The sequence below is a fragment of the Balearica regulorum genome, chromosome 19 (assembly GCF_011004875.1).
Source record: "Balearica regulorum gibbericeps isolate bBalReg1 chromosome 19, bBalReg1.pri, whole genome shotgun sequence".
In the NCBI taxonomy this organism is placed as follows: domain Eukaryota; kingdom Metazoa; phylum Chordata; class Aves; order Gruiformes; family Gruidae; genus Balearica; species Balearica regulorum.
The window spans coordinates 5,363,153-5,383,234 of record NC_046202.1 but is presented as its reverse complement, the minus strand read 5'-3'; the positions used below and the strand labels follow the sequence as shown (position 1 = coordinate 5,383,234).

General features: G+C 45.5%; 1 protein-coding gene across 2 annotated transcripts in view; it reads right to left on the bottom strand.

The window, feature by feature from the left end:
* SSH2 (slingshot protein phosphatase 2) overlaps positions 1-20,082 on the bottom strand; it is a 103,025-nt gene that overhangs the window by 30,807 nt on the left and 52,136 nt on the right. For both annotated transcript variants that reach the window (XM_075771573.1, XM_075771572.1), the window contains 2 exons: positions 5,677-5,780; positions 805-869 (listed from right to left, as the gene is read on the bottom strand). In XM_075771573.1, the coding sequence (XP_075627688.1) occupies positions 805-869; positions 5,677-5,780 (169 nt within the window). The remainder of the gene's footprint in view (positions 1-804; positions 870-5,676; positions 5,781-20,082) is intronic.

Genomic DNA, 20,082 nt, shown 5'->3' with positions numbered 1-20,082 from the left:
TCAGCTCCAGCACAGCTCAGGAGGATTCAGCAAAGCAGAGGTGTCAGAACAACACTTCTGATGCTGGCAGTCCTACTTTGGGCATACGTTGCTAAGATGCACCAAGACAACACAGGAAAGAAACTTCAGGCTACTGAGTGATGAGAGATGCAGATACCCTTCAGTCATGCCTGACCTAGTAAAGCACTTCAATACGTCCTAGACAAATTCCTTACTGCTCTTCTTTGGCTTCTGGATGGCGTATCAATGCTATAAACAGCAATGCCTAATTTTCATGACATCATTATAGAAGGCAACAACCCAGAAAAGCAGAAAGACAAGGTTCAATATAGGTGCATACCTACGTGGGGATCCTACATGGTCCTTGCTGATGAGCCATGGCCTTTGGGATGCAACCAGTTAGGGAGCAGAGTGAGGAACACGAATGAACTAACATGGAAGGGCAGGTGTTCACACTGGTCAGACATAAGTCACATGCTCTTGATTTAAATAGGACACCAAGCTAATTTACCCAGCTTCTCTGGCAATTGTTACAGTACTTTTTGAGAACATAAGTACTCAGTATTTGGTTCAGACAAAGGCAGTCTTCTAGCCATACAATTTCTCTCACTGAACAACCAACTAAGCAGGCCTTTCATAATTAGCTGCTTTTCTACCTCTGTGGTTGCAAAGACGACTCCTCAAACCCGCTGATGAAACCACTCAAACATACACACACCACTGCTTTCATTACACAGGTGTATTTGTCAAGTGGAACTTAACCTTTACATTCATTAACGGCAGATAAGCAAAAAGCCAGCCTACCAGTCGGATGTTGTCTTCTGGGCGGAGCAGTATGAACATGGCCTGCAGGTGTTGCTGGAGATCCCCTGCAGGCAAGAGGGAAACGTGAATGCACAAAAGTAGTTTTAAATCACATGCAAGTTCCTGGCTGTCCAGCCGGAGCAAACTTCCACCAAGAAACCCGACACGTCACCATAAGTGTTGTGTTGTCACTTCCACCCACTCAAAGATGACAAAACTCCATCTCTTAGTCAAATGCTCTTTGTTCTGTGTGTTCACCTGTTCCTGTCTTATCATGATCTCTCCTGCTAAATCCTGTTATGTTTTTACAGAAATAAAAAGCGTTTCACTACTCTTTGTTCCTTTAAAAGACAACGGCCAACCAGGTAGAAAGGGACCCCACCCCATGGTTCAACATCTTGTTCTATCATGTGCTTCAGATCAGGAATCTGCCATTTTTTTTACGCTAACTTATTACTTAGTGCAGAACTACTACCTAGACAGAAGTATATCCTCTTTGAAGTGAGATTTAGTCCCATCTTAGAGCAGCACGTGCCCACATAAGCTTATGTACCAGCCCCACCCAAAAGCAGCTAAGAATTGCCATCTGAAAAATCAAGCACCTACAATTTTTCCTAGAAAATGCTTGCTACACTTTTATTGATGAGGCTAAGGAAAAACTGAAAGAAAAAAAAAAAAATCACAGTCATGCAGTAACTTTGAAGTCTTCTTAAGAAGAGCTGTGTCCCAGGTTCCTAAAGCATCAAGCATTTGAAAGACAAGTGAGCTACCTTTGTGTTGGTAATGCCGCACTGACTTCTCAGCACTACTCCCTGGCCCGCAGACAGCCAAGAGCTTCTCCACTAAGCCAGCACATTACCTTCTGAGTGTCAGTAAGCAGTAACACCTCCAGCAATGGGCTGTTTTTTCAATCATTACCTGGAAAATTAATCTGTGTTCCCAGAAAGGAGAATGCAAGACTGCCAGGTGGGTGGCACAGATCGACAAGAAAAGGAGCCTTTAGTCTCCCATCTTCTCCAACTCCCACAAAGGCGGGAAGACAAGTTTAGGCAACAGCACGAATACTGGAGCAAGTATCCAGCACAAGCACCTATGAGAGCATTTTCTGGGAAGGTTGACCAACCTTCCTGACCTCCCTTTCTAATTCATCAGAGGTGCTAGAATCCATGCCATGTCATGGACTTTCAGAAATAAGGAAGTCTTGGGCATGGAGCAGCATCCAGAAGTACCACATAAGGGAAGGGGAAGAAAGGAAATGCTGCCCAGCCAGAGCATGGTACCTAGTTTCCAAATTATTTTTATAGCTGGTGAACAACAGGGCTGAAGGGCTGCTGCAGCCTCTCTCCTGATGGGACAGAGGCAAGCTTGTGTGGAGTGGGCTACTCAGGACACGGCATTCCCTGCTCTCCTCTTCCTTCCTCCTCAAACACGTTTCAGCATATGGCGAATGAGTCAATGCCCTGGGACTGCATTTTTAACTGGGGGTGGGAAAAATTGAGGCACTCTGCAGCGCTAGGGAAGTCACATACATATACCAGTGGTGACAAGCACCTGAAACTACTTCCTGCCTGAGGACATTGTTCCCAGGGCTGGAGTGGCTGGCATGTACCTTCCTAAACAGCAATTATTTAGGGAGATAGGTAATGTAGGAAAGGCCAGCTCATCCATCGGATGCTTGTCCTCCCAGGGGTGCAGCAAGAGACAGGATTTCCCTACGTCAACGCTAGCACACAGTCTTGGCAATGCTACTCAGTTCCAGCAAGTTTCAGCTGCTAGTGTGGTGGGAATCGGTGAGAACTGGACGCAACAGGCTAAGGTCCCTCTGCTTCAGGTGGCACCTCTTGCCTGCAGCCTGGAAGAGCCCAGCAAGTATTTGACTCATGAGGCATTCACATGTCTTAGGCAGCTTGAAATGAAAGATGCTTCACCTTGGTTTTATCCCTCCCCTATGTGTAACAGTTCCCATCTACTGATGCCAGTAATTCAACATCAGGAACCAGTTTAAAAGCTGAAGTTTCCAGAGTTTTAAAAAAAAAAAAACCACCAGGAGTACTGGATTATCTCAATACTTAAACAAAGAGGAAGTTTCTAAGACAACCAATTCTGCAAGGCTCAGTCAAGGAGCTCCACTATCCCTCATCCTCAGGAAGTTACTGCACTCCTCCCTGTTCCCCAGCCTGCCCTGCCAGCCTTGGGAGCTCCAGAGCTAGAAAGTGAAGTGTTGCTTCCTTGGCCAGCTTTAATTGACTTGCAGCATTTTCAGCCCCAAACACACAAGGCGTTTTGTAAGCTTCCTGGATTAAGAAAAAGCAAAGGAAAGGTTTTAGCATGCCAGAATCAGCACAAAGATACCACCATCCTGTCCTATGAAGAGCTGTCGACTTCACTGGCATTCACGGCACAACTGCTGCTCCCTATCACACTGTTCAGCAAAGAGCAGATGCTTTTGTTTCCTTCAAGTTGGCAGGCTAGGTGTAAAACATCAGCTAGAGTGTGATCTTAACAGTGATTTACAGTATCCTAGAGATGGCGAAAGCCCCAGGGAAGTTGCATCCTTTTCTGGCCTCTTCCAGTGTTGCTGGAGTGCAACAGCAAGCCCACCAGCCACCAGAACACAGAGGCGTGTGGACAGCTGGTACCATATCTGGTCAATCTGCCAACTAGTGATTGCCATTTCTGAAGATGATATGATTAAAGAAATGGGCGCGAGCATTAATTATTTCCTGTTACGCATTTACTCTTTCTGCTGGATTCTAGCACCTCTGATGAATTAGAAAGGGAGGTCAGGAAGGTTAGTCAACCTTCCTAGAAAATGCTCTCACAGCCACTTGAAACATTATTGCATCCATAGGCAGCAATTTCATATTGGAAAGTTATGTCCGCTCTCCACCCCCTTCTAATTTTGTGTGCCAGAGATAAGTCACGACACACACACAGGAGTGAAAGTTGAGCACAGATTATCAGAGTCCAAGAAAGGAGACAGTTTTCTTTGCCACATGCTTTGCCAGCTTGCTACCAATGGCCAGTTCACCTCTCCGAGCCACACTCTCTGCATCACTGTTTTAATTTTGGTGGCACAGATGTTTTGCTCAGGAAGGTGATACGTTGATCCCTTGGTGTCTTGGTCTGCTGGCAGATACTGTACGTCAGGAAAGTTCACAGAGAAGACAGACAGTGTACACTCATACAAAGGTCTCTTTTTCAGTGAGCTCACCAAGCACCTTACAGAAATACTGTAACATTCACGTCACTTGACAAGCGGGGAAACTGAGGAAAGGACAAGTACTGATGCCTCATGAAATCTCACCCTGTAAGCTGAGGAGACAGGAATAAAGAGAGTCTTCTAAGAAGGAAAATCCCATCCCTTAGGCAAGCCAGCCTCTTAAACACAAACCATCTTGCTGTAAGCAATTACAACACACCGGATTTGCTTTCTTGGCAACCTGGCTTCTAAAAGCTCTGGGTTGATCAGAGAGTGACTATTTTCCACCAAGGTCTCCAGACCTCATGCAAGTCAGCTGTAGCAAGTAGACGAGGCAACAAGAGAGACTCAAAAGCTGTTTGCATTGCCTTGCACAGGTTCACAAGGAAACCCATCCAGTGGGTCTCCTCTGCAAGGTAAAGCCAAGACAGCAACTGACCTGGGCTTCTATTATGCAGAGGACTTTGGAGAGATTAAAAACCAAGACAGGTCAAGATAAACTTTTAAAAAGAAGACTGCTAACTCTCTTTGCGCACTGAACACCTTTTCACTTCAGTCCCAACCAGAAAGGCCAGCTTTAAATTAAGTTTCAGAACAATTTATTTTCTTTTGATAACTGGTAATTAATACATCTCACTCAAAGCAATTTGGGTACTGTTTGTACTATGTCTGAGTGGAAGTATGTAATTAACTGCCTTTTGACTTAAACTCTTTATAGAAAGATGTTTGTAAACAGATTTTGAGGTGGACCAGTCATCAGGTAGATTACTATGCCGGATGTAGAGCTGGATGACAGTCTGATGGTATCGAAGTACAAAGAAATCTACACCTGGAACCGAACCAAATCACCTTTTGGTGGTCACTTTTTGGCAAAGAAAGTCGACTCAAGCCTCTCTGTTTCTGTCTCTGCTTCACATGCAAAAGCCTGAAAGTTTCAATGTTGTTTTTGTCCTGTGGATTGTTTAATGGAAGGGAAAACCCCCTCACTATCTGATCCCCATAAAACACCGTCAGTGAATAAGCACCATATACACAACGAAAAACAACCTACCCTGAAATGTTTGAGTTTCATTATTCAGACTGACTTTTCAAACAAAGAGTCAAAGCAAAACCACAAATCAACCTTTCAGCAGATAAAGGAGGTGGAATTATGACTGACTCCATATTATTCATTCTGCTCAGAAGTCTGAGAAGTCATACTGACTTTGCTCAGAGGTTCCTCACCACCACCACGTAGAGGTAAGTCTCCTCCCTTTCTTCCATCATAACCAGTTACTTTCAGATCAGGAAGGACAATTACTCATCACATATCATAGCCTCAAGTTTCCCAGTGCAATGCATGAAGGTTTTGATGGCAACCCTCCAGCCCCTCTCTCATACAAAAATTACAGGATGATATTCTGGGGAGCGGTTGTTCTCAACTCTCCGTGTTGTCATGATTGTTGCCCTGATGTCACTCATCTGTTTGATTTTGCAGGATAAACAAGAGAGTACTGAAACCTTGTTTTCTATCAGCATTAAATATTGCAGTTTTGACTGGCAGGTCTAGCTTTAATACATGCCTGGTGTAAACAGAAATGTGTGTCATCTGGTGAGAACAAACTCAAGGAAGGTAGACTTGGAAACAAGAGTGAGCAGATAAGCCTCAGCCGTCGGATGCAACAGATTACCTGCATGCTTGTTGCGCCTGTGACTGATCCTGGGAGCAGACGACCCATTTCCTCGCGGCAGGAAGAGAGCTGCGCCTTTCACAGTGAGGAAGCTTTCGCTGATGCTGCAAGGGAAGAGAGAAACAGTAAGGAAAACTCTATATTGTCTTTAAAAGGAGAAAAGCAATGGAACAAGAGTGGTTCAGGGCATTGAATGCATGCTCTGTTCTTTTGCAAGGAAGCGATTTAGACAGAACTACTTTGTTGGTAAAGAACTTTCCCCCTCCCCTAAGTACTGCAAACATTCAAAGCATAACTGAGAACATGAACTGAGAAACACTGCAGAGCAGGACATATGCCCACTGCCATTCTGCCTGCAGAGGTAGAACCTGAGCAGGGAGAAGGGATTAACCTATGGCTATATTTTCGATTTGAAAGTCAAGATGAGAGATCCACATTTCTAAATGGTGATTAATACAGCAAGCCCACGCATCTCTATAATTACGGATTCTGTTAACCCTGTGCTTTGTGGTTCAGGCACAGCTGATGCCCTGCAGAAACAAATGTCTCCCTTCAGCAGTTAGCCAAAAGAAAATTAGTGTACATAACAGATTAAGAAATCATGAAACTACTCTCTATGAGTTGCATGATAATTAACTCTCAAAGACTTAGAAATTAAGCAAAACTGTAATGCTGCTGAATTCAGACATCACTTACTGCCTTGATTTTGCCCTTTCTGAAGTAACATGAGGAATGAGGTTTGTGGAAAGAGGCAGTGAAGAGTTCGCAAGCTCTGTGGAACAGCTAATATTTTAAGCACATCTTCCAGTAGTTTGCTTAGAGATGCTGCAGCTCATGGAAAAAGTGAGAGACATGACAGATTTTGCAATTAAGCCATCCTGTTGCATAGTTAAGGGTTTCTGCTTTTCTCAGAATTGATAAGATAGTCATACAGGCTTTGAAGAAAGCCAGAAACAATTCTACAGTCAACAGGATGGTAGATGAATATGATAAGACAGGATGGGAGAGTCCCTGGCATCGTGCACCCCAGCAGTGCTGTGCCTTGAAAATGATGTTGGCTTGCTCTCTTCAACTGAACAAGAGACTAGGAACTTCTTAGTTCCTTTCTCTGCTTAAACAAATACCAAAACTAATTATTTATTCCCTTCCTTTAAGAGACAAGGACCGGGAAATAATAATAGAGTAAAAACCCCACCATATATTTGAAGAAATTCCATGTTGCAAAACGCAGGTGAATGCTAGAACATGCCAAGTCACCACGCTTCACGGCTACTTCTGCTCCACACACTACGCACAGGCTAACTGCGGCCCGCAGCCCCTCCTCCAGGGACACGTTTCAGCAGCTACTCAAAGGCAGGCGCACGCCTAAGCAAGACCAAAGACAACAGCTTCATGGAGAAATGGGAAATGGAACGTGACCAAGAACCAGGACACAGCATGGCATGAGCCTGTGATCTTCTGGCTTCATGATTTGAGGTTGACCACTTTGACAATAGGCTTTGCTGACTACGTTTTTATAGCTATAAGAATTATAAAAGCTTGTGTTAAGGCTGGATTTTCCCCTCACCTCAAGCACATTTTTGGGCACCTCTCCATTTTCCTGGAGGGATATTAAAAAAATCAAATTTTCTGAGCTCCAGCAAAGCAGATGCACACGCTCAGAAGGACCTTTTTCAAGCCTGTAGCACGACCCCATGTTATGCACTGCCTGTCATAACCTCAGCACTCCTCCTTACTGACAAAGTTTCTCCCAGGACTATTTTCTAAAATTAAACCAGATGTCAAACATGCACTGGATGTTTCAATAAAACCAGAATTTTAAAAAGGAAGAAAAATAAATAACTCATCCCAAATTAAAATGGATCAGAGATCTTTACCTATGCTACAGTTTAAAACAAACAAACAAATTTTAATTTATTGGGCACACTGAGCACAGATGTTTCCTCAGACCCTTCTCATATAAAAAATTTTAACTGAGGCTTTCTAGGTTTTGGTGACAAATAGATCCCCTGAAAGCCCTCAAGTGACATAATTTCTTAAAGCCTGAACTGGAAAAACACTGATTTATCCTGAAGCCACTAACTTTAAAAAATAATAATAATAAAAAAATTATTTTCCTTTCACTTAGCTTGAATACATTTTGATTCAGCATCACCCTGATGTCCTGAGGAAGTACACTTCTGCTTTCAGACTAGCACCCACAAGCGGGACGAAAGAGCATGGTGTGCTTTACTGAGCCTCTTCAGGAGACAAGACATTGTCTCCTCCTCTTCTTCCCCCCCTTTACAATCTTAGCACAGAGGCAGATAAATTTCAAGCTGCACAGGAGGAGAAATAATTCAGCAGTCACAGCCAGTTTTCACATAGCTAATTTTATCAGCAAAGCCAACAACTAATATTAGTGATCCTTTAGCCTGTGCCTGAGGTTTCCCCAGAAGGTTGAATTAGCAACTATTTTTAGTGGATAAAGCAGCGTGTAACTAAAGGGCTGGGAGGTTAAAAATCTTCTCACTTCCATCACTTTCCCTTATCACCAGCGCTCTGCTGTCAGCCACCTGCCTGGAAAGGAAATATGGGCAGAACTAAAGAGATTCCCATCAGGTACATCCTTCCAGGAGGCCACCTTCTCTCCTAAGGCCACAGAGAGCCTTGTTTTGGGCCATTAACCACAAGCAACAAGTTTGACTTGGTAAGGCTAGGGAAAGGGTATGTAATTTCCCATAAGAAGGGTCCGAACAGGAGAAGCATGTGGCAAAGCGGATCATTCTTGTAGAGCAGGGAGGTGAAGCAGACAGGGCAGCAGAGACGGCCATCAGCACTGGTGGGCAGAGAGCAGGCTGGTGGAGACAAGAGCCTCGTCCTTCTGCTGGTTACAGTTCTGAGGACAGTAACTGTGCAGACGAGGGCATGGCACGCTGTTGGCACTCTCTGCATCACCTGTCACAAACTCCTAACACCAGACAGACAAGACATCAGTATCCAGCACGGCACTCAAGCAAAAAAACCCCCGTAATACACAATCACGCAACCAAGTCCTTGCTCTGAGATTCCAGCAGTAAAGAAAATGTAGGGAGGAAAGGCAAGAAGTTTATAGGAAAGTCCAAACAGCTGTAATAATAATTACCAGTGAAGTTTAACACCATTCTTTTGAGAGATGCTGATTTTGGGGCCTGTGATGCACTATAGGGACTAAAAAGGCAATTACTGGCCTGACATTCCCTGTGCCACTCATGGCCGGCTGCTCCATTTGGGTCCCTCCCACCTGGAAAGCCCTAACCATGATCTTTCCTAAAAGCATCATATTTCAGAGCAGGATCACCTTTGGATACTGCCCCTGATATGTAAGGAGGACAGAGGATTCCCCCTGCAGGACAATGACAGAGGGCTCCACTCTGAGATGTTTCAGAAACACAGAAGGTAGAAAAGATGTGTATGAAAAGGGCAGTTAGAGGCTCAAAACAACTGTGCTCACCATAATAGCAGAGCCATGCTATCATCCACTACTGATTTTATCCTGCTGACAGCTCAATGGCTCCCAAACATAACCTGCGCCTTCAAATACTTCATAAAACCTGGTTTGCCAGAGTCTACTGGAGCTTCAATGCTCTTTGAAACAATCTCTTGGAAACAGACTGGGTATTAAAAGATACTAAATCTGGTCAAGGGAGAAGTAGAGCTCAGGAGAGCAGAAGACAGGGAGCCAACTTGGCAGAGGTCATAAAGCCGAGTTGTATTTTATCAGCACACCAGGCTTGTCATCAGTCCTCTGTACTACAGAGTGGCTTTCTTCTGGAGAAGATTTGACTCGGGACATATTTGTGAAAGAGTTATTAAGCTATAAGCAACCCTCAGCACTACGGCTGTGGAAAAAAAAAGCTACTGTTCCATGTTTAGCCTGTTCACCTCTGAAGTGAAGTAGCAACCTTAAGGCCACCAGTGATGTGCTACTTGTAATTCATTGCTCACTGGGAAGAGAACCAACATAAACGGAAGACTTAAGCAACTCCTACAGAAATTACTACTCGTACCAATTTTTCTCTCAGGCAGAAAATATTCTGTAGAAATTGTACAAGGCACGTCATCAGAACTATTTAAAGCCTGTTGCACAAAACCCACAGACATTCCCCTCAGAAGACCCAGTTTCTAAACAGCAGCAACAGCACGAAACAGAAGCAATTCCTGTGCTCCCTGACTTGCTGCCCAGCGGCTGAGCTCCTTGTGCACGAGGAAAACACTGCATGGCTCATACCAAATTCTCATTATGCTACAAAATTGGGGAACCGCATAAAACTTACAGATGGCAAACAAATAGTGAATGCCTTCCCAGCTGTTACCCTGCACAGCTCCATTCATAAATTGCAAGCACAAACACCAAATAAACTGTTTTGAAGACACAAAAATGTTACTGGTTTACAGACTATGCCAAAGTGATGTGATAACATGAATCATCCGATACTGTGCCATGACCCCTCTGTACGATGCCTTCCACCCTAAGAGGCTGCTCAGCCGGGGAGCTGCTCGTCCCGAGTGCTGCACCACCAGCCAAGAATAGGTGAATCTGCACCACCTACCAGTTTTCCATGAAAAATCCTCAGTCCTCAATGTAAAATTATTCAGAAAGGATCCTTTTAGTCTTCTTTAGAAACTATTTCATAAAGAAAGAAGATAAAACCTTTTTAGAAGTACAGGAAAGCAAAGAGGCACCTGAACAGCTTCTGGCAATGTTTTATCCTAATAAGCACTTAATTAAGTTATTGCGAGCCTGAGGATGATTTTCCAGTAGGCTCTACTTACTCATCGGAGCAGGTCCTTTACAGCAGGCTCTATCCTGTCCAGCCCAGCCCTTACTCGGCCAGTTGCCAAGTAGCACAACTGACAGAGCTGGCACCATCCCGAGAGGTTCAGCAGAAGTCCTCCCACCATGTCCCCCCTGCAGAACGCACAGGAAGGGATCAGCGTGGTCAGGAGCAAACCTCCTCACCGGCCGTGCCCGTGGCACACACAGGCAGCAACGCAGACGCTGCAGGGAGGTCGCATCGTCCTGTCACGTTACCCTCACCCTTAGAAGAAAGGAAGAGATTAAAAAGTGATGGGATGGGGAAACAAAGATTTCAAGACACCTGACATCTGAATAAAAGTCCACTACCTGTATTATTTACAGAAACACAAACATAATTTCTGTCAGCCTCAGGTATTTATTAACCAGAACCCTGCAGAAAAGCGCTCTGAAGCAGTATCCTAACAACGAGCTATGGCTCAGCACTGGGAGGCTGTGCTGGGATTTCAATGCCAAGCCCAGCTCCAGCTGTAGTTCCCCAGGACAAGAGCGTTGTGCTCTTGTTCCATGGAGGCTCCCAATTCCTGAGCAAAAGGAGGTTTTCCTAAAGAGCATCTCTTGGGACACAACCATCACCCAGCCCAAGCTTCGCAAACACAAGAAGTTGCCCAGCAGGACTGTGCACCGCCAGGAAGGGCTTCGAGTTTCCAGCCCATCTGCAGGATGTACCCTTCCCCTCCAGCGGCCAGTTACACTAAAGGCAAACAAAAAAAAAAAAAAAAAAAAAAGCAGAAACACTGACTGGAAGTAGGCAGGCAAGTCTGACAGTAAGGAATGACACAAGTTAACCCTGGTGTTGACTAACTAGGAGCATTCAGCAGCCCAAGCCCTGAAACTGGGAAGTGTCAATGCAGACATCTGCACTAAAGTGCTGGGGATTTCAGCTGGGAGCCCGCTCTACCAAACGCTGCTCGCGTGTGCAGTGAAAGGCAGCCCCTGTTTGAAGAGCCGGCAGCTCAACAAGCATAGGCTGGGGAACAGACGTTCTGCAGAAGGGTATCTACCAGGAAGTGGGGGAAAAAAAAAAAAATCTTGTGTGCCCAGCTCCTTTCCCTTGGTTTTAAGCCAGGTTGCTCCTTCAAGAGCGCCCCAACATTTTGCTCTAACATGAGCAGCCAGAGCGTGCTGCAGGGGGGAGTGCACATCTCATCTGCTGCCAGCTCAGCTCTATCATCCTCCTTTAATCCACAGCCTACAAAACACAAAACCAAGGAAAAGACCAAAATTCAGACGCTGGCAGGAGTGGTGCAGGAGGCGTCAATGCTTAGCTCGCTCCTGAGGCCATGGAGCCAGGCGTGGAGGGAGGGCAGCTGGGGACACGAGAGCGAGCTCTTGCAGCACGCCAGGACTCACCCTGCAAGAGCAGCAATTCCAACTGCAGCTTGCTGCGCCTGGTGTGGAAAAAGTTACAGGAGGGCAGGCCAAGCAGCCTGCTGCTGCTCTTAGCACCTCAAGCCATTTCCCTCCTTCCTCCTGCTCCCCTTCCCAAACTGGCTGTTTCCTTTCCTCCGCAGGCAGGCCTGGGGCATGGCATCACACCTGCTCTGAGACCGGCTCTCACCGCCAGCCTCCTCCAGCTCACTCACTCACTTTACCTGGTCACAAGAAAAATCCTGGCTAATAAAGCATCAGTCCTCCAGCCAAGGGTGCAACGGTGGCCGGGTACGCAGCGGGAAGTTTGCGCAGCCTGGCAGCCAAGGGCATTTCTCCATCAAACCACCAGACAAGAGCATCACGCTTCTCCAGCATCCCTCCCTAGAGAAGTGCCTAACTCTTTCACTTTGATTGTAGTTTGTTTTTCAATATACAACATCCCTATTTCCCTTGTGTACTTTTTAAAGCACCTGGTTTAATAACTGCCAACAGTATTAATGAATTATATAGACAAGAGCAATGCTTGGTTTCCAGTTTAAGGCTTTGCTCCTAGGCAAGTGATGAAGGCACGTGGTTCTCTTCACACAGAGGCTAGATCTCAGGGCTGCGTAAAGCAAAGTAGCACCAGTCACCACTAAAAAAGCCCCATATCCTAGTAAACAAAAAACCACCACAACAACAGGGAAATGGAAAAGGCAAGGATAACTCAGGATTGCTCTGCATTGACATTTGTATTAACAGGGTCAGCTGGCAGCACACAGAGACAAGTCTAGACTTCTTTGATATCTAAAATAGAAACAAACCCAGTGCAGAGCAAAACAAGGGCCATGACTTACCAAAAAGGGCTCTGTAACACTGTCAACAGAGGTGACAACATTGAGGGCAGGGAAAGAAAGGGGAAGTGGTTCTCCGACAAAGGCTGTCTCTTGCCACTCAGCACTTTTGCAACTTAAGAAACAGCACAAGGAGAAAAACAAACAAAGCGTGGGAACCCACTCCATCTCAGACGTTTGACGCAAGCTGCATTTTTAGCAACATCTGCATTTGTGCCTTTTTTCTCTCTCTTCCCCCCCCCCCCCGCCCCAAGGAACCGTCTACAGGCACTTCCCGTGCTCCAAGGTGGGGGTCCCTGGAGAGAGAATGCAGCTGCAATGACACAGACAGGCACAATCACAGAAAGGTCTTCAATGCCAATGGTAACTCATTTGTACTAAGTCATCTACTGATCCTTTCTCACCATAGCCAAGTCATCTTTTCCTTTGCTTTGGTCTCCGATACGGACATCTGCTGAAGCTGAGCTAAGACAACGAGAAAACCTTACAGTTTGCTAGAAGATACCCAAAGGTGAGGATGATGGGCGTGAATCTGAACTCTAAAGGCATCACAACTCTCAAGGCATTCCTTTTGCTTGCTCCAAGTGAGGAAAGAATTTATGGTAAATTCAGAGAGGGTACAACTTGGACAAGGGAGCACTGGTGAGCATGGTTGTGCCTGCAAGTGAAGAGCAACCACTTCAGGTGCACAAAACAACGACACTCACAGACACAGTTTCAAAGATGGGATCTAACCAGCCTCAGGTCATGCAACAAGGCTGTAGGGAGTGCTGACGCCCACTCAATACCCTACTGAGTTAAAGTCTACAACTCAAGCCCACTACTGGAAAAAAAACATCACTTACACGTGCCATCAGTGCTCCTTTGCCACCAGGATCATTTGACCTGAGCTCCAGAAACCATTTTGCAAACTTCAGAGTCAAAGCAGCTCAGGCAGCCTGCGTGTGCTGATGAGAGTGGTGGCATCCTTTGGAGACGGCACAGAAGACGACAGCTCTGGGCTGAGAAACTCATCCCTGCCAGAGATGCTTTGCTGCCAGCAAGGGGAGCAATGACAGCTGCTGCTTGCAGCCAAAGTTTTCAGCCCACACAGCTGCAATGGGTCTGCACTGTGCCGAACACAACCACAGCCACCTGCAGCATTCCTCCGCCTCCGGGTGCCCTGAGCCTCACTCTGCAGTGGTGAGCCGACCTTTGGACTCCTATCAAATGTACTCCCTCACAGGCAGGGCTGGGATTTATTTGTTACAGGCACAGGAAGGCAGATTAGGTTTTGTTTCAAGCTGGACTGCAGAAAAAGACATTTTATCATTTCCGATAAAAGTCAAAGTCCTCATGGGATTCCCATTCCCCTCCGGTGCCTTTGTCCTATGAATGAACCAGCTCAACACCACACAAACTCCTAAATCAAAGGCAGTGCAGGCAGACCCCTCGCACGGGCATCGCCTGCCGCCTCACCAGCCCGCCCGGCAGAGCAAACGCTGCGAGCTCAGCGCTCCCGTCCCACCCATCTGCGCGCCCATGCCTGCTGCTGACAGCTCCGTATTACGTTTCACAGGGCTGCTGCTGAACGTGCGCTCATACAGTAACGCGCACACAACCCTCCCTGTCTCACCTCACTACCGAGCCAGTCTGCATCGCTTCCTGCCAGCGCTCGGCAGCCTCGGAGCAGCGGCTGAGAAAGTGAACAAACGCCCTCGTGTCGAGGTTGGGCAGCGCACGAGCGAGCGAGATGTGTCAGAGTCACAGTGTTGCTGCTGCCACCGAAACGCAGCATGGGCTGGGACATCCCGCTGCAGCACAGATCATCAGGTAATAACGTATTTCAAGGAATATGAACTTGGGCACAGACTGTGATTCACCACCGCAATGAAGAACAGAGATACGTGAGGATGGATTACATTACTATTACACACAGAAATGTACTCATTCCCACGCAGCATAAACAGCAAAAAAACTTTACTGTCTACCTTGCTATGTAACACTAAAGGAGCCCCAACAAGCCACATGTTGGATGGCCCACAGTCAACCTTCAAGCCGGCTTCAGAGAACCCAGACAGAGAGAAAGTAAAATATTCCAAAAAGGAACAGCAAAACAAGTTGTGCAAACAAAGCTCTGACATGCTCTGGAATTCATGACTGAAGATATGCACAAAATCATTTTTTCTGCAGTCCAAGCACGACAGTTCACATACGCGAAAGGGAGCAGCTAACACAATTAAGATGCTTATTAAGAAATCTGGGCACTTTGTGTTTACAGAAGAAATTTGATTCTATGCGCTTTTTTAAGCAAGAGACCCAGACCAGAAGCAAGACCGTGAAAGGAATTTGTTTTACATGATAGTCCCCAAAGGCTTCCAGGTCTCCAAGTCAAGACATTCCCAGATTAAAGCCCTACATGACATTCTTCTTGCACTATATACTGTTTAAACATCCACGGACTTTAATGCATACCACCAGGTTCACGGAGCAGGACAGTTACACCCAAGGGAGCGCTCCGCAGTGTTTTACCACCACGTGCCGCACTCCTACCAGCTCAGTCTGTCCAAAACCACCCAGCTGCTGTGGTATTAACAAAATGCTTTCAGAAATATATTCTTAAAAACACTTTAATCAACATGAGAAAACTTTGTAAGAAGAATCTATCGCATCAAGGATCAAAGAAAAAAACACAGCTTTTTGATTAGTTATCTTCAGAAAGAGCACCCCTCTGATTGACACATACTTATCTTTTTCCTCTCAGAATTAACACAGTGCATCCTGATCATCTTTAAACCACGCAATAATCTCTGCCACCGGAGTTTGAAAGCATTGCCTTCATACACAGCACATTTCTTTTTAAACCTTAAACAACAGCTGACGCATCCTCAAGCACAGTTGGTTAACAACCAGCAAGCCTGAAAGGTCTCCCCACTACTTAAAAATGTTTGAGAGAGGATATTTTACAAGTACTTTTTACTCTGATCTCCCTGCACGTGCAGGTGCATGATTCATCGCTGTCACAGACCTGACCATGTTTGGCCTGACCAGCAGCATCCCACAAGAAGGACCCCACGGCTTTAAATATGACTGTAACACAAGTCAAACGAGACACATTAAGGTCAACATACTGTCCTTCCCCTCCCCAGCCAAGTTCAGGGGCACCTATATTTAGACAAAGTATGCCCAGCACTTTAAAGATGGAAGGAGACCACTGACTTGCCTGAATCCCTGCCAGCACTGGCTGTCTCCCCAGGATGGGTACAGTCTGACCAGGAGCTGGCAAGCGCCCTGGCACCCAACTCAAAGCAGGGCACCCTGCACCCCCAGCACAGCCCCACACCCTCCCCCCAGGCACGAGCCCAGCCTCGGAGACTTGGAAAGAGCAGAGCAGCCACAGCCCGGGTGCAGGCAGGTCGAGGAGGACATTGCTCTGTCGCTGGTTATGGTGGAGGTGGCCGGCATCGAGCGAGGTCCTGCCGCCTTGAGATGAGGCCCCGTGCCAGGATTCGGCTCTGCAACTGCCCCAAGCGCCTAGAGCGGGGCATGGGATGGAGGAATTAAGCCTGGCTCTGATCGCAGCTTCATCGCTTTGCCCTCAGTAAATACATTAATGGACCCCTGTAAATAGAGCACCAAAACAAGGACGACTCTGTCTCCACACAAAGAAATCAGTGCTGAATAATAAGCCTTTTCCTCTGTGCTAAAAAGAAACAGATGCTTGTTTACCAAAAGCATCAAAAATCATCAAGAGGCTGTTGGGTTTGACTCGTAAAAAATAGAAGGAAGTTATTTGTTCAGGATTTTAACTTCTCCAGCACTCAGCACTTTCAATTTTTTCTCACTCTTATTGCATCCTCCCCATGCACGAGGGCTATTTGATCCCCAAATGACAGCTTCCAGCACAAACAGTAAAATCAGTTTAGGACTGACTGTCCCTTTAGATTAGCAAAAAGGACAGTCAGCGGTAACCAGCAATGTGAGATGGCTTGTGAACCATTTCAGAGAGAACAGCCACGTGCCAGATGTCTTTCAATAGGTTTTGATTTGAAATTGGACGTCACAGGGAGCTTTACCTGTTGTGCTGATACGGCTCATAACCGGGCTATTGATCTGCTCACACTTGCAAATATGCCAGTGACTTCATTTTATGGAATTGCAAAGCTACAATTAAGGGAATAAAACTTTAATGTGGCTGTAAATAGTAAGTAGAAATTAGTGAGAAAACATCAAAGACAAAGGATCAGAAACATTCTATAGCTGGAACAGTTTCATGGATTCTCTGTCTTTTCTTCAATCCAAGGCAACTTAGAAGGACAGACCTTAACATAAGCAAGGTTAATAAAAACTTCAGATTCAATTTAAAGCTGCAAACCAAAGAAGAAATACAGTATTATTTTGGGTTAACTGACCTAACCCTGTGGGGAATGGGGCACCTCAGCCTTTAAAGATCGTCCGCTCCCCAGCAGACAGGCCACACGCTGCCTTGTCCACTGGTCCTCAGAGCACACAGCCCCCCCCCCCCCCAGCACACCTACCCCGGCAGAAGCCAAGAAAAGCACTCCAGCGTTTTGCTGGTCTAAGTGACAATCAGTCTCCGGAGCCATCAGGAAAAGCTCTCCAAATCAGACCGTGAGATATAATTATGATGCATTTCAAAATGCAGACTCAGCATCGCTTTCCAATCCAACTCTTCCCCCCGCGGATGTAGCAAGTTCTTCCTGGAGACAACATCCCTTGTGACTCTGCTTTTCTTTTGGCTCTCTGAATAGGGATCAGCTTACCAGGAGTCCTTTATTCCCAAAATAATTTCCATTAATCACTCACCATACGCCACTTTAAACAGAAGCTGACAGACTGTGGGATGTGTAACACCACCACAGCATCTCCCAACTTAAATAAAGGCTGAAATGAAGGGCAGTCCAAGGGGTGAAAGGAACCGAGAGATTTCTAAGTAGCAGACAAGTAAACTTCTTCAAACTGTTCCTAAGGATCACAATGTTTTTATGCAGATACTTGAAATAAAAGCTGGGAAGCAGTATCATTTGAACCATACGCTCTTTATGATATCTGCTCACAAAAAAAAAGAGTAAATAAAAGGAAATACAGCAACGCGCATCATTTTGAAGCATCACCCTGCAGTTTTGCATTTGTGATTCCTCAGTACAGCTGCAAATTAACCTACTCTTTTAGCACCTTAATGTCACTTCCAGCTAAAGGAGATGTCAGTGCTTAACTTCCCAATGCATTTTGAGGAGTTTCTAACTCAATATAAAGACCCTGCAAAGTCTTGCTGACTAAGACTCAGACTGGAAACACATTAAATAAAGTTTTATTTTACAAGAGTTTGAACTCCGAAGAGTAGAGATTCCAGATGTGTTTATCCCTGCAAGTCAGGTGCTAAATTTCATCAGAATTAGCACTTTAGGCAGTTTGGCAGCCAATTTTCAGTGGTTAACTCAGGTCTTCATATTTCCTAAAAGCATGCAAACCCCTTGAAAAACCACACATTAAAGTAGAAGGACCAATAGAATACTGAACACTGCTGTGTATCACAGACCCAGAGAAGTCTCTAACAAGAACAGAGTGTACTTTAGGGAGAAGGCTCTTAAACAGCTTTTTAAAAGGCTCTAGAATAGATATTTGCTTAATTTCAAGCTAGAGAGCCTCTCATAAAACATTTCATGATGTACTTGAAGGAACTAAGGACAAAAAAGTCAGTAACATTATGACGGTGTCAAGGTTTTGCTGTGGTGACTGTGCTGGGAAACTCTGTGATGTCCTGCCCCATCTCCCTTACCTCCTGCCCAGCAGATGCAGCTCTTGGACACACGGGCTCCTCGGCTCGCTTGCTCACCTTGGCATTTAGAGGGACAGCTGAGCAATACACACCGGCCCTGCTCCCACGCACACGCTGAACGTATTAGCACAAAACTCTGGGAGGGATGTTTATTCTGGGCTTCTCACCTGCTTGTTAACGAGGTACATGAATATTCCTCCGTTTGTTTTCTTCCAACTTTCTCATCATGGCAAACCAAGAGAAGGGCTAGAAATGGTGCTGACAAATTATTTGTTTTTCTTTAGACTAACTGGCTTTCAGTCTTTGCAACACACAGAGGAATGCAGCTGTTCCACTTTGCATTTGTTTTTTGATTTCTCCATCTCTTTTTCAAAGCAAATAAAGGAAAAGAAAACCCAACCCTAACAATAACAACAACAAAAGCCAATGACAAACTCTTCACACACCACCAAACAATGAGCCTTAAAAAAAAAAAAAAAGAAAAAAAAAAAGAAAAGAAAAGAAAATAACAATTCTGGGTTCACTTTAATCCAACATCGAGTTCCAAAAAGCAAGTAGAAGACTAACAGAGGAAGTTTTAGAAGACAAAAGTATGACTAATGATAGCTTTTCCCATCTGTATCTTTGTGCAAATGAGGTTTCCCCATAAATTACAACCTGACAGAGGTAAATTTATCATTTGCTAATCAAAATGACCCTCCTGCAGTCCCACCTGCTGTTTGGAGTATCTCACGAAGCATCAGCAATACACCCAGAATACGGCTGCCCGTGTCCATCCATCGGCCACCATCTCCATGCGCTAGAGGTGGTCGAGCCAAGACACAGGTAACAGCCCACTCCAAAGCATCCCGTTAGGACACTGTAAGAATGGAGGCTGCAGGGTGACAAAAGGTTCAGACAAATAAATTCATTCTCTTCATGCTGGCAAACAAAGCACAGGGAGAGAGGAAATACAGCACAGTTCATTATACACAGTAACACGGTGATTTCTAAACCAGGGGTGAGGCAAACATGGAGCAGATGATGGCTGCACACCAGGGTACGGACTATTAATTCTAGGCTCAACTCATCTTAACAGTCCTCTGCAGGGACCAAGGTCCTTACCCACCTGGGGTGCTTCAACACAGCGCTGGACCGAGGGATGAACTTCAATTCACCTCTGCACCTCCACGAGAGCCACACAGCAAAATTCAGATGTAACAAATGTGCACTTTTCTGGTGAAAAGCTGGAAGTTTAACAGAGTGTGAACCAAACACAGAACTGTGGAGATCACAGGCAGGAGAAAGCCCAGGCCGGTGGGACAATATAGACCTCATTAAGCCATTGTGAGAAGTGTGTGAACAAACTAAGGACTTGACTACTAAGTGACAAAGATCATTTGTTTAAAAGAAAAGACTAAATCATTTATGCTTCAGCAGTCTGTGGATTTAGCCTACTTGTAACAAAGGTGTTTTGAGAAAAAGCATACTTCTTAAATGGCTTATTGCAAATAAACCCAGAGACCCCAACAGGCTGAATATAATGTTGATGAGAGCCAGATAAATACGGGATAAACAGGAAAATGCACTGAACGAGGAGCCTG